Source organism: Porites lutea, chromosome 13, assembly GCF_958299795.1.
Source record: "Porites lutea chromosome 13, jaPorLute2.1, whole genome shotgun sequence".
NCBI lineage: Eukaryota > Metazoa > Cnidaria > Anthozoa > Scleractinia > Poritidae > Porites > Porites lutea.
The window spans coordinates 8,416,949-8,432,109 of NC_133213.1; the positions used below are offsets into that span (position 1 = coordinate 8,416,949).

At 40.0% G+C, this 15,161-nt stretch overlaps 1 protein-coding gene across 1 annotated transcript; it reads right to left on the minus strand.

The window, feature by feature from the left end:
- Positions 1-6,507: 6,507 nt before the first annotated feature.
- On the minus strand, positions 6,508-9,795 carry LOC140923707 (uncharacterized). Its single transcript, XM_073373782.1, has 3 exons — positions 9,383-9,795; positions 8,422-8,514; positions 6,508-7,341 (listed from the first exon to the last, which is right to left on the minus strand). Exons 1-3 carry the CDS (start codon positions 9,675-9,677, stop codon positions 6,590-6,592), a joined length of 1,140 nt encoding a protein of 379 aa, XP_073229883.1. The 5' UTR covers positions 9,678-9,795; the 3' UTR covers positions 6,508-6,589.
- Between the last annotated feature and the right edge of the window lie 5,366 nt (positions 9,796-15,161).

Consider the following 15,161-nt stretch of genomic DNA (forward strand, 5'->3'; position numbering starts at 1 on the left):
CTGGGAGGTAAGCCCGTCAGACTCATCGGCCATCCACAATCAGAGCCAAAGCAGGTTGACCTTAAGTGTATCGTGGATGCCCGTCCGCAGAGCGGCCTTGAATGTTACGCTTATACAGTAAGAAGGGGAGAGCAGTTTGAGGGCGAAGCCGCAAAGGATTACCGTGAAATCAATGACCGAAGGAGAGGAACTTATCAAAGCAGTGACTTCTTTCATGGATCCTCTGGATCTCCCGGGCTGGTGCTTCTGAATAACAGGAAATGGTTGGTATTTTTGCACACAAGAGGTTTCAAAACAAGCCGAAATAAGTTTTACATCGAGCAAGGCGTGCTTGTTACAGAAATATTCAAAGACGTTCGGAAGAAATTCGAACAAGCTCGGCGAGACTCCTCTTGCGGCGATAATCCACTGAATGATATCAGTCTGGAAGACCTATTTCCTTCAGTTGATGGTGTTACACAGGCAAGTAGGGGTGAGCCTATGGAACACTGAACAATAGACATTTATGTACAAAGTTGATTGATCTCTTAATGCTAAAGACAACATTAGCTTTTAGTTCAGATTATGAATGAGGAAAACAGTTATTTGATTCACAACTTTTGTCGCACACGCGAAAAGTGCAGGGCCAGTTACAAGTGAATTTGGCTTCTAAAAACCTAATACTTGTAAGATTATGTAATATAGGGTAAGACTTTTTTTGTTTGCTTTTATTTTTTTATCTTTGCACACACTAAACATAACGTGAAAGCAAACGTAACGCACATTTAACGCCACTCTTGCCAATAAATAAAATAATGAATTAAAACAAACAAATAATTCGATTAATGAATAGATAAAGAAACAATATCTTTTTATAGATTCAGGTTCGACTACCCGGTCATGCTTGCAAAGTAATTGTAAAACATGGCGATAACATATCACGAACTAGCCCTTTGGCTAGGACCAAACGTTTTTGAAAGCAGTAACAAAAAAAAGAAGAAAACAAGAATTAAGTTAGGGGCTGAGCAGAGAGGGGGTGGGTGATGAGGTTTTAAGCCTTGTGCAAGGAGTGGGTCGAACAATTTTTCAGCTACCCTTAGGGGGGTGGGTCACCCTATTTTTTACATAGATAGGCACTAACTACTAACGAGACAGTTGACTACACTTGTTATATAAAACACAGCCAGCTGAAATTATTGCTAAAATACTCACAAACTTGCTGTGCGAGAAAATACAAAGGGTGACAGGTGGCACAACTTACGGGCGTGGAACCCTCTATTAACCTTTTTTTTTTTGGCTCTAACGAGCATGTCCTTTAATGATTTTCCGCTTGTGTAAGGAAATGATTGGTGGTTCTTTAAAAATTTATTGAAGTTATAGTTGGTTTTGTATAAGATTCCATTTTTTCATTTAAGCTTCCTTTATAGTAGATACTGAGGGCTGGTATTGTGTCACGAAAGGCAATATTTCTTTTTTCCTCCTTGTTGTTTTGTTTCAGGAGTTTAGACTCCCTTTTGTGAATTTTATTTCTGATAGTAGGTTTTCTATCAAAGATTGTGGGTAGCCTCCGTCCATCAAGCTTCTTTTTTTTTTTAATTTGAATTATTTTCCTCAAAGGTTGTTTCTGAGTAGTTTTTTCGCAGGATTCTTAAGGCTTTTCCTTTGACAAATCCTTTTTTAACATTTGGAGGGTGACGCGAGGTTAAATGTGTGTGTAAGAAGGTTTCCATTTGTTTAAAATGTGTCTTTGCATGAAGGATAGATTTTTCCTTGAATCTTGTGCCTTTCTCTTTTTTGTGCCGAAGGGAGGGGGTGGGCCATGTGTTTTTTATCAACCGCATTTCCAAATGCTCCGGCCACTCCCCCCCCCCCTCCCCCATACTTTTTTACCAGTCCCTTAAATCAAAATGTGAGAGTAGCAATACCTTAAGCTTTCAATTAGTTGTTTTAAGTATTGTTTAAAAAACGAGCGGGAGTCTATTTCGCCTCGAGTTTTGAAACCTAATAATACACGACTGCGAGGTTTTTGAACGGCTTCAAAATCTCTGATATAAATCAATTCATTCTTGCGCTAATATTTAGATTTGGGATTATTTTGGTCTAAAAAGTTGGACGTAAAGTTTAGCCGTGTCTTAATCATATATGAAGGACACTCGTTAAATATAAATTTGTTTTGTTTTTTCTTAATGAATTATTAATGATTTTTTGAATATGACTTAAAGGTCATAAGCAAAAAATGTTGCAAAGTGAAAAAGAGGATCTCGCCGTAGAACAAATGCATCGAGTTAGTTGTTGAACACCTATTAAAAAATAGATGCTTTTTCGTCATTTTGATGTGGTATTGAAAAGAGTAAGGTAACCCAATATTTTTTGTAAACCAAATTTGAGAGTAGCTATAAAGAACGCTTTAACTTAACATGGCCCAAAGCCTCTAAGCAAAATAAGAAGTGTAGCAAATTGTAAAAGAAGATCCCTCCATGAGATAAAGACCGAGTGATGACAAGTGCTTTTTTTCCGTTATATTTTGATTACAACTCGTTATCTTTGTAAACAGAAGTCGAGAGTACTGATATAGTAGGCCTGGACCAATTGAAAACAAACAAGAATGTTTCTCTTCCGGAATTCTATTAAGAGAGCAGGCCAGCACTTAAAAGCAACGTGATGCGTCATACGCTATAAGGTGCATTAGACACGCCAATATAGGACTCAGTATAGAATTAATGGTTCTCTTTTTATGAAAAGTAAGGCCTGTTACACAGGATTGTAGAATAATTTGTGTTAAAAGTATGGCCAATATCAAGAGAGACGGCCCCAAGAAAAGAAGCCGGCGGGGACGAGAAACGTTTGTTTGTTTTTATTTCGACTTGGCCTTAACAAGTATTTTGACGTGGCGTAAAGGCTCTAAGCAAACAAAAGTGTAGCAACTTGTAAAAAAAATCTAGGCGTCAATCCAAGGAGATTGTAATGAGTATAACTCACGTCTTACTGTTCATAAGCGGTTAAGGAGCAGTGTTCATTAGATGAAAATTGTAATTGTAATTGTAGCTAGTAGTTGATAATCATTCTTATCTTTTACTTTACGTAGGTATTGTTTGTGTTTTGGACATTTTACTTTAGTAAGGGGCACTGTCACGAGATACCCAAAGATGTAATTGCAACAATGAAAACATTATGTAATGTTCTTGTTTTGTTGAGACGTACTTTAAGTGCAATTCAAATTTTTATGATTGTCCTTCGACATAAACGAAGGCAAGGAAAAAAGCACAACTTTAAGTGGCCAGGCTAATGTTTTCGAGTTGGTTATTGTGTCTTGGACAAATTGATGTTTGTAAAACGTTTTGCTCTCCTTTTATTGATTCACTTAAAAACTATCGCTTGGTGTTGCCAGCGACACCCCTGCAAGAGAAAAACTATTCACTCATGAATGTTACATATAAATGGCAAGAATTTCCATGACAGTGCTCCTTAAACTTTTTTATCTTGTACAATCTGTTTGAGAAAGTTTTTATGTTAGATTTATGTAACCGACTGTTTTTGTACAAGTGGTTAAATTTTGGTACCTCTATCTTTAGAGAGCATTTACAGTATTTACTATTTTTGTTTTTAACCTGTATGTAATTTGAACCAGTTAGTTTCGGTATCTTTTTAGCTCTAAGCAAATAAAGCCTCTTATCTCATGGCATCAACTCTGGCAGAGTGGTCTTCTACAGCATTACTGTCCTCCTTAGTAGAACAGTGCGGTGAAGTTTCAGATACGAAAAGCGTCTACCCTTCAGCCAGACTCTGTCCTCTAGGAGACTGATTATTAGAGTGGGCATAAAGGAACAGAAAGCGAAAGGATGAAGTCGGGAGTTAGGGAGCGGAGAATCCTTACCCCCGCTCAACCCCCAACACCCCCCCCCCCCCCCAACCCCCAAAGCCGTTTCAGGACACCTGCTTTGTAGGTCTGATCAGGTAGCCCGCGGAAAACTGAGGCCTTCTCAACTAGGCGCGACCTCTGTTCAAGCAAGTCTTTCTACTTTTCAGAAGGAAGTTGTTCGTCGTTCAATCTTATTAAATGAAATAAAAGCACAGTGCAGTATAAACCATACACATTTATAAGGGCTTAGAGTCTACAAGTGACCTCTTCCACACCTAGCTCCTTTACGGTGGCTCGATTGGATTTCCTCCCACTGGAACGAAATGACGTCGCCTCGCCGTGAGACATGCAACAACCTATCGATCAAGGCATTTTTTTGGAGACTCGGACTGACTACTTCTCATACGGAGGTGTTTTGTACACAATATCATTTCCCATAACTTAAATGATCACATTATGAAATACCGGAGGGTATGCATTTATCATACTCTGACAAATTTATGCATAGCATTCTACTGTATTAGGGATTGGCAATAAATTTTAGGGGGGAGGAGGGTAGACTGTTGAAATATATTTTTTACCTGAAAATAAGGGTGGGTCATGCACTATTCTCCAAAATTAGGGTTGGTCACATAAAACCTCAATTTCTAATAATAATTCCCTAACTCCACCGAGAGACGAAGGTGCACAGTGTACATGAACAAAACCTGCGACTATGTTACAGAGAACGTCGCAACGGTGGATAGTGATAGGTGTGACTGGGAGGTCAGTGCGCTTGCAGTACAGTTGCGAATTACATATCATACAAATATAATCACGATGGCAACATCGGTAAAATAATGCGATGGTTTTTAATGAAATTCTCTAAATGTGAACGATACTGCAATACACTTTATTGATTTTCTTAAGACGCTATAGACTATCCACAACTTGAAAATGGAAATCCCAAAATGCTACTTAATGTGCACTTCACACGTTTTCCTCATTAATGAAGCAACGAATAACTAAAATGAAAATTTCTTGGAATTCGCAAAAATGGACTCCTTAAAATGTAAATGAAAATTTATTTTCTGTTAATGAAGGGCAAAAGGTGTAATTATATGAATGAAATTCTCTAAATGTAAACGACGTTGTAATACGTGGTATTGATTTTCCTTACTCGCTGTAGACTATCGACAACGTGAAAATAATAATCCCAAACTAGTGCTATTGAACGTCACTTCACACGTTTTCCTCACCAATGAAGCAATTAAGGACTACTAAAATTTCTTCGCGAAATTGAAATCCCATACATGTTACTGAATGTCTGTAAATGAAAATGAAAATTCATTTTCTGTTAATGAAGAGAAAAGGTGTAATACTGATCTAACTGCTGGGCCTGAAGGGCCGAATTTATACTAGAGACGAACCCGAAAGAATTATCCGTCAGGGCCCGGTCCCCGAAAGGCCGATTGGCGTTAATCCAGGATGAATGTATTTACCTTCCTACGCATTGCTTGGAGTAACAATTTGTGTTTTCATTACTGTATCTCAGAGTAGAGACTCAACAGTATTTTGAAAGCTTGAGTTATATGTTCTTAGACAAGAAAACCCTTCTTAAAATTTGGTTTAATCTTGGGTTAAACTTAATCATCTTTCCAGGAACCTGGCCCAAACGGATAATTCGTCTAAGTATAAATCCGACGACGAGTTTTGACGAATAATTTGTCTAGATATTTTACGCGGAAAACAGGAAACACTGCAAAAATATAGAAACCAGTCCCTCTCATCTGGAAACTTCGTCAAAAAACCGTCTACGTTCCGTCTAGGTATAAATTTAGAGACGGATCATCCGTCTAAGACGAATTTACCGTCTGTTACCAGTCTTCAAGACGTGCTAACAGACGAATCAGCCTCAAACGAATTTTGCTCCATAATTCGTCTTAGCATAGAATTTATACTAGAGACGGATTATCCGTCTGAGACGGCAAATGCGTCTCTAGTATAAACTCTGCCAATGTGAATATTCCTGGAAAGTTATGATATCACACTTAAAAAAAAACAATTGTTTGTTTTTTGTCTTTTTATTATCTCTGCCGCAAGTCTTTCAACGTAGTTATGATATCTTCATGCAAACAAGAACCTGTAGCTATAAATTTAAACCTAGAAATATGCTACAGCCAATGCCTGGAACACATAACTGAAGATGCTGTAGAATGTGAACCTTATTTCCTCCAAATCTCAGATGTTTAGTATTCCCCACGATGTGTGTTTTTCAAGTGCTTGGGATTCATCTTTCGCAAAGAACGGCGATGACCAGGGTCTCTTTGTCGGCTGGTTCGAACTTCACTGACTTGCGATGAGCTCGCAGGTTTTGATTCGATTAAGTTCCCTTGCGCATCATAGGACTCCATCTTCGCTCCTATAACAACCCTGGCCTCTGCTCTTACCGTCCCCATGGTGTAAAAAACGGTTTGCCGAGAAGGTATTGCCTAAAAAAAACAAGCAATTTCATTTACTTCAGGCGTTTCTACAAGTTTTTCAGTATCAATCTTATACTGAGAGCGTCTACCGCTAACCGCGTACCAGTGTCGTCTTTCTATTTTTTTTTCCGTTTTTTTTTTTTTAACACACGGTGAATCTAATCACTCTTTGTTGAAGATCTTGGTATCTTTCTTGTTTCACATCGTTTTCGGCGAAGTTACCTTTAATTTATCAGACACAGCAATATCGATTAATGTTGTAATTATTTATGGTTCAGTATAACGCTGGTCAGCCTGCCTCCTCAGCGTTCGAAAATTCGGAGGATTCGAAGAACAATAGCGAGGTCTTACCACCACCTACCTGCGACAAAGAGACTATGACGGTCTCGTTTGTCCTTATTCGATGACCAAACTTTGCAAAAGTATAACTCAGTTTGATCTCGCCTTCTGCATGGATAGTGGCTCCCCACTTTAATGTGAGGGGTTCGGTGCGCTTGGAAAAGCGGGCGATCGTTCTGACTCCGGCAGGCACCTTGGACGTAATCTGAAAAGCGGTGGTAATTTTTTCTTGTGAAGTTTTCTGGTATCCACTGTTGTAGAAGCCTGACTTTGAGAATTCGGTGGAAAGCTCAACTGAAAACTCAGCTCCAAGTGCCTCAAACCCTGCACTCACGGAAGCCCCGACGGTAAAACTGCTTGAAGTTCCCGACTCGACAGAGTATGTTTGGCTTGATGTTGCTTCGACTGTTCTTGACTTAGTGAATGATTTCTCAGTGGATCCTCCAGTGTTGTCCAATTCTACGTCAAAATCACCGGTAAGAGGTGTCTCTCTTGTAGGGTAGGGCTTGCTCGCTTCCTTTTTAACTGAAATCACATTGAAGTCTACTCTCTTGAGATTGTCAGTGGATGCTGTGTAATCACCGCAGCCCTTCTGCACTTTGTCAACTCTTTGATAGTTCTCTATTTCAACAGTTGAGACAAAGGCGCATCTCTTCACTTTATTTTTTGGCATTCGCGAGTAGAATTCCACCCAGTATGAAACTGTAAAAATAAACTAACAAGAATTAGAATACGAAAAATAATACCTGACGAGTACAGCCTGATACCATTAATCCTTACCAAGAGATTGTGCTACAGCTAACCCCCTTCCCGGGGGGGACTCCCATATAAAAAGGGCGGGGATGCTCGTCGGAAATTTTGAATTAAACCCCTAAAGGAGGCAAATCTGGGCGTGGCCCAACCTTTTTTTGACCCCTAAAAGCGATCATCGTAAACTCTGATTACATGAATCAAGTAACTAAAACGAATTGAAAATATATAATTTTTTAATATTTCTTTGAGTGTAACCCTAAAAGAGACCTTTACGGCTAAATATAATGGTGTTTTGCCCAAAACACCCTAAGTGAGACCAAAATCTGAAATTTACACCCCTACGCGAAGCGACGAGTATTCCCGCCCCAGGGCTAATCCAAGCTTCCGGTGTCACCGTCCTTGAGTAATTATCATCATTACAAGGATATGTATGGGAATTCAACTAGTAAATTATACAGGCACGAAGTAAAACTTTTCTTGTGATATATGCGAACCTTAACCTTTTTGTTTTGTGATGATTTGAGGCTATTTCAGCGAGTTATATATTAAAAGGCCTGTCTAAAGCGGATCAAACATTTTTATCCACATCGTGTTAAAAGAACAACCTCTTTGTAGCACCGAGGAGTAAGGACCATAACATTAACCCTTCAAGTCTTACTCAAGACCACGCCTGACCAACTGCAAACGTTTCACTTCCATTGTTTAGGTATGAGCTGGTCAGACTATCAATTCTACCGAAATAATCACTCAGTCGGAGTTAAAAATGCTGGGAGAATTAGATTGTCGACTTGAGGATTAAAGTATTTATGAGCTTGAAAGCGGAGAGTGCACGAGGTGGTTACTGAGATCGTTGAAGAGGTGAAGGGAAAAGGTGACTAGGGGGGGGTAAAGTACTAGGATAAGTTGGTAGGGGGGTGAGGGTGGAGGGGTGAAACAGATTAAGGACTGTGGCTCTCTGGCTAACTTAGTAACGGTCTTAATAACAATTGTAATTACTGTATCGATTCGATCACAAGTTTCTGTACATACATCTTCCTCCCTCTGGAAGTCCAAGTGCATTGGTCTGAATGGTGTTTTTGTGCTTCTCCAGAAGATTCAATAGTTGTCCCAAGTAGTCAACCTCTGTTGGCAAAAACCAGCACTGACATGAAAATGTAACACGAACAACCTTCGGCTACATTGCAAGAATCAGGTTTTCGGTAAAATATCAAACATTGTAAAGTATAGCTGAGACACTACTGAGGGATGGACAGGGGGTGAACACGAGAGAATTATTCGCGCTTCCATGTTTTATTAAAATAATAAAAATAAAATAAAACTTAATAAATACTCCCAAAAAAAGGTTTTTCAGTTCCTATTTACAAATATAAATGCAAACTATATCTAACAAGCTAATATTGTTAAATGCTAACTGTCGTTCAATCATTCATTCATTACAAGTTTCAGGGCTTTCTTAAAGGCCTTTACAGTTGTAGCGTTTCTAAGGTCTTCGTCTAACGTGTTCAACAGGGATACTGCTCTATAGGCGAAGGTCCGTTGGGCGGTGGCTAACCTGAATAATGGGATTTCGAACTTCTCATTATTACGGGTTGTGCGATTATGTACAGAAGATTTATTGATTTATTGATCACAAAATCGACCAAATTACAAAAACTGAGGCGATACTTGGATTTTTTTTTTTGCGAATGTTTACTACCCATGTCTGAAGGTGACCTGAAGATCATCAAGACGAGAATGTTCGCACACTGCCGTAGACTAACGATCATGATCCATGGGCCTAAATGTTTTAGTTCGTCTAAAATTGCCCAGGAGCAAAAAGCGATGTCAAAAGTGATGATATCGATATCTTCACTCCTTACGGTAAAGAGAAAATTGAGACCTTCACCCCTCACTACCTCCTGAACAACTTTTTTTAGGGTGGCAGAAATCTTTTTGACTACTCGCCTCGATCTTCGAGGCGTTATTTTCAGTTGAATAACACACCACTCACCACCCGTGGCATATATACTGTAGGCTTGCTCCGGACCACCACAGCAACTGGTTCTAAAACAACTCTCTCCAGCATCTCCCGGACATTTAATATTGCATGAACTTGATGGACCGGAAGCTGCATCTCCATCCGTCGAAATAGCCAACAATGTTGTTGGCAGACTGTTCAGACACACACATTGCTTGTTGGAAGTAGCTGCTAAAGGAAACGCCTTGTCACGGCAGAAATTAATGCACCCGTTATTGTTTAATCTATCTTCCAGTTTCTGGACTGAGGATTCCGGTATTTGCGTCATCCTGTAACAACCTTCGAAGAGTTTCCATCTGCGAAGGAATGCAGTCAAATTATTACGAAGGAAAGGCAGCCTTGATCAAAATATCTGAGTATTATACAAAAATGGAACTTTTCGGAACTGATGGGCTCACGTGTGATAGCGCTGTTTTCGTGTTTTCGTGCAGACTCTTGAAAACGGAACTTTTTGAAAACGATGATGTCACAGTATCAAAAACGCCACGTGTGGACGGAGAAATTATCAAAAACGGAAAAAGCTTTTGCGCTTTCAAACGGAAACGGACACATCTGGACGGACAAAAACGACACAAAAACTCTACATGTGGAAAGACAATTTTTGAAAAACGGAGGAAAAAAAAACTTTTGCATTTTCAACGAAAATGGATACGTCTGGACGGCACCTGATAGTATAAACTTGGACGCAAACACGAGATAATCTGTTCCATAGTACATACTGAAGTGCATCTAACTGATGGTGTAGGGAAACGAGAAATTTGTACTTAGGAACTCTTGGGGCTTCAAGGATCAACTGTGCTCTCGATGTACCCTTATCTTTGACTCTTGATTGGCTAATGAAAACCAGCTATAAATAGTTATTTTCCTTTCAACTTCCGATTGGTTTAAGGCGTATTTTTCTGCATGTGTGTTCAGGATTAGCCCCTATATTATTGGTGCCATCCTTTCATGGTTTGAGTCTCGAAACTCTTCGAGAGAGATGTTCATCTTCGAATGTGAAACAATAAATTAAAAATTGAAGTGGGTACTACTACCGGGGGTGGGGGGTACTCCCGCGAATTTTGGATAGGGGTGTGCCGCGAAGGTTCTTTAACCCTAACCCTATTTAAGGACTAAGAAAGCGAAAACTGATACCCTTTTTAAGACCGAAAGCAGAAAAATGACATCCTATTCAAGGAAAAAACAAAATTATTAATAGCATGAAAAGGAAAACTTTATTTCTTCTCTGTAACATTGGATGTATAGCATCAAGCATAAGATACTAGAATAAGCCTAGTTTATAAAAAATGTTCGTTTAGGCGGGCGTTTTCACACTCCAGTATTAGATAATACAATTAAGCTACCCTATCTAAGGACCACACCAGGGACACAGAAACAAAAGGGTCAAAAAAGATACCCCATTTAAGGACCGAGAACATCAAAAACCATACCCTATTCCGCGGCACGTACCTATATAGCCCATATGTGGGAGTACCCCCCCCCCCCCCCCGGGGTACTACTTCTTAGGGTGAACCACATCATTGGTGCGGAAGACAAAGGAAAACAGGTTACAATAATGCATCACCAGTCTTGTCAACTGATCAGCTCAGTCTGGTACATAATTTATGGAAAAGAAGAGATATTTGCTTCTTCAAAGAAGATTCAAGTGTAAATAATTCGATATCTATTTTGGCATGCGATGCATTGCTTGCTTGTATACCTCCCTACTTTGTTCATTCTTTGATTTTACAGAAATAAAAGAACTGAGAATGAGAAATTGTAGCCTGACGTAAACACGGATAAACACAAATATATGCGCTCAGTTATTACACATCCATTCCATTCTCTTCACGTAAATAGAAATAGACAGCTTTGAAATGATTCGTACACATGAACAATTAAGAACTTACATTTGGCCATCCACGCATTGAACAAGAAGAAGCCAACATAATGCGTACGGTATCAGCATTCTAAACTTGTCAGTGTCAGCTCCTCCTCAAAACTATAATTTAGATGTACCGTTGTCAGCTTTGACCTCGAACGATTTTATTTGTTTCATTTCTCCAAAAATGCCTATGGGAGTTGTAGTTTAGATCTTTAGGGCTTAAAAGGTTTGTGTATGTTAGAAAATAATTCCCCGCACAAAGAACTATACCTACCTAAAAGTACCAATGTAATAGATAAAGCCCCTAGGAACGCGTTTCACCAGAAGAAAACTGTTTTGAAGTGAGCAAGAGAATTCTTCTTCAGATTGCGATGGTCATCTTATCCTTTTTGCCCCGCCGTTTACGTTCCTTATTATTCATTCACATGTCTGCGTTTGGATACCAAAAAAGAGAACACTTACCTTGATTCTTGTCAGGTATTAGGGGTTAACCTCTGGCAAATGCAAAAAACAAAAACACCCAAGAAAAATTAGTCCAATACTTCCATTTTAACGTAACAATGTTGGCTAGAAGCTGAGTCTAACTAAACCGCAAAAAATGTTTTTTTTTGTTCTACCTGATCATACGCTAAAACTATAAGAAATAACCGCGTGAAAAAGTAGCGGACCTTGCTAAGCTTTGTTTAACAACTAGGAGCGGGTTATCACTACGAAATCGTGTATGTTCAATTACAATTGCAACTTGCCTCTTTCATTCACAAACAAAACGGTATACAATGAATTACTGGTTTTACATAGGGTATGCATACCGTAGTATAATTGTTTTTTTTGTTTGTTTGTTTTTTTTTTTTGCACGTAATTAACAAAAACGAAAATATTACCATTGTTGAATACTGATTAATTTTCTGAAAATCGCAAAAATTAATTCGCAGTAAAAAAAAAAAACAATCTGTCCTAATCGCAAAAATTAGTTTCCGGAAAACACAAAAAATTACCAATCCGCAAAAGTAAACTTTCACAAAAATTTCGTGCCAAAAGGTAGCTAGCGTTGGTGATAGTACGTCATTATCAACAACGAACTGTGGTTACCTTTTTGCTGGAGAGAACTAAATGAAAGAAGGTACAAGGGACACGTTTAAAGAACGCTCTAATCTCTTCGATTAAACATGATTACAGGAGTGCGTCCGACAAATCACCTGACAAGACTGGTGGTTCATTATCGCAACCTTTTTTTCCATTGTCTTCCGCGCCAATAATGCAGTTCACCCCAACAAGTAGTACAGTTCTGAAATTCTTGATTTGCAACTTCACATTCGAAGATAAAGCAATTTGGAAGAGAAGATGGCACCAGAATATTATCAGAGCTAATCCTGAACGCGGACTGTGACTGGACTGTAGTTGGATTGTACTTGAAATTGAATGGAGTTGCGGTTGTGAGATGCGTGGTTGGCTCAGTTGGGAGAGTGCCGGTCTGCTGAGCGAACAGGAGGTCACGGGTTCTAACCCGGGCCGGACCAACACTCAGGGGCTTTAAATAACCGAGAAGAAAGTGTTGCCTTTGTAACTGACGTCTGCAAACGGTTAGACTTTCTAGTCTTCTCGGATAAGGACGAAAAACCTTGGTCCCGTCTCGCAGCACTTACACTTAGCTGGTTGTTGTGGGACGTAAAAGAACCCACACTACTGTTCGAAAAGAGTAGGGGTCGTAGACCCCGGTGGTTTGGCCAACCTTCACATATCACATCATTCACATAATGGGTTGGGTGGGTACAGTAAACTAATAAATGGACTGATGGCGGCTGCTAGCGGTGCTTTTGTGTGCTGACGTCCTCTCATTCGTGACTCTTCCTCCTCCTCCTCTTCCTCCTCCTCCTCCTCCTCCTCCTCCTCCTCCTCCTCCTCCTCCACCTTCTCCTCCTCCTCCTCCTCCTCTTCCTCCTCCTCCTGCTCCTCCTCCTCCTCCTCCTCCTCCTAGTGTGAGTGCGGTCGTCTTGTTTATAATACAATTAGGCAGATTTAGCAACAGGACGGGAACGTCAGTTGACGACTGGAAAGCGCGCGGAAAGGACTAAACACGACTTCCGGTGCTCAATTTGCCGCTCTGCAATGGGTCAAGCCAGTTGTTTGATTTGCGCGCGCCGTCGTCAACTGACGTTCCCGTTCTGTTGCTAAATCAGCCTAATGTCTATTGCGCGCCTTTCGGAAACTTCGACCAGTCGCCTCCTTATGACTAACCACGATTTCAGACTGGAAAGTGTACTAATTTTAAGACTGTCGTTCTAGCAGCGACGATGAACTGATCCTTTTCAAAAGTTGTAGAAATGGGTTGAGACAATTTACTGAGCAATCACAGGAATGTCTACCAAATGCAATATATTTGAAAAAGAAAATATAACAATTTATTGAATGTTTAGGTTAATTGTCCGAGCTTTAACTCGGATTTTGTTATTCGTAGGAAATTTCTTCACGGAAAACAAACAGTTCTTTATATAGTATAAAATACTCTAATAAAAGGGCTTGTTTGCATGAAGGTGGGGGACCCCAGGTAGGTGAGGTAACATGTGGCGGGTCATCCCACCTATCATGTAAACGTGACCAAACTAAAATGAGAGATTATATTATGGACAGGCGTTACCTCGCCTAAGCGAGTTACCTCACCTACCTGGAGTCTCCCATCTCCATGCAAACAGGCCCTGAGGCTATGTTCACATCATACCGAGTAGCTCTTAGTATACGCCTTCACCCAAATCATCCAGTTCAAGGAGATTTGGGGCGATTTCTGTAACGGAGCGCAGATGCACCGCGCCAATCTTGAGGCTATATTCACCCTAAATCGGATAGCTTTTCTTTTCACACACATCGAACATCGTGCCTTTGTGTTTGGCCGAAAGCTATGGTTCGGTTCTGTGAATCCTAACTTTAACTCCTGAATATCTACTTCCGTCTTAATGGGTTCCTGCATTCCCCTTTTCTATCTATTCACCTTCGCTGTGGCGCCGAAATTACCAACCTTATGGGTGAACAGGAAGCCTGTCCAGTATGATTTTCGTGCCGCCCTAAAGCTATATCAGGTATAGTGTGAATATAGCCTTTAAAAAGAAACAGCTAAATGAACGGTTTATCAGAGCGTAGCAGAAGTGAATAAGTTGGAGTGAGGATTGAACTCAACTAAGACAGAAGTAAATATTCCGGGGTGTGGACTGGGATCTAGTTCATCACTTAACCACCTTGTCGGCCAACCGCCCTGGTGCGATATTCGATGTTCTGTGTCGTTACTATATTTACACTACACCGTAACGTGTAAAAAAGCCGTCTTCTAAGAGTATCGTGAAATCAATGTAATCACCTTGTAAAACCGACCAACTAACCAACGCAGATTAGAAAGCGATATGGTGTGGAGTGGGTAGCTTAGAACCAGGGGCCCGTTTCTCGAAAGTCCCGATAATTAACGGGCCCGGTAAGCTGTCTCTGTTTACATTAAAGATCGAGGTTTCAATAGTTTTGCATCTAACACGATAAAACTGTCAGTTAATGAAACAAAATGGAGTAGTTTGCTAGCCAGGGCCCGCGCTCTTATTCTTTATATTTCGATTTGAATATTTGATTTCGGGCCCGTAAAGTTACCGGGACTTTCGAGAAACGGGCCCCAGGCTCCACAGTGGGGGAAAAAGGTAAAAAAACGGAGTGAAACAGCCAAAAAGCTAGAAGTGCGTGCGCCAGAGAGTTTCGTTAGCGTGTCAAGAAAGATTTTCCCTTTCATGTATAACCCAGCCCGGCACCTCCCTGAAACGTAAAAAATTTGTAGGCCTGATGAAAAGTTAATCATAAATTTGTGGATTTCTTTGCAAAGTTTAAACGTTTATTATTTTACGTAACTTTAAAGTGTAC

Coding starts and splice junctions, on each gene's coding strand:
- LOC140923707 (XM_073373782.1), bottom strand. CDS start 9,677: ATGACGCAAATACCGGAATCCTCAGTCCAGAAACTGGAAGATAGATTA. Junction 8,515..9,382: donor CAGTATATATGCCACGGGTG/GTGAGTGGTGTG, acceptor TTTTGCCAACAG/AGGTTGACTACTTGGGACAA. Junction 7,342..8,421: donor ACTTCCAGAGGGAGGAAGAT/GTATGTACAGAA, acceptor TTATTTTTACAG/TTTCATACTGGGTGGAATTC.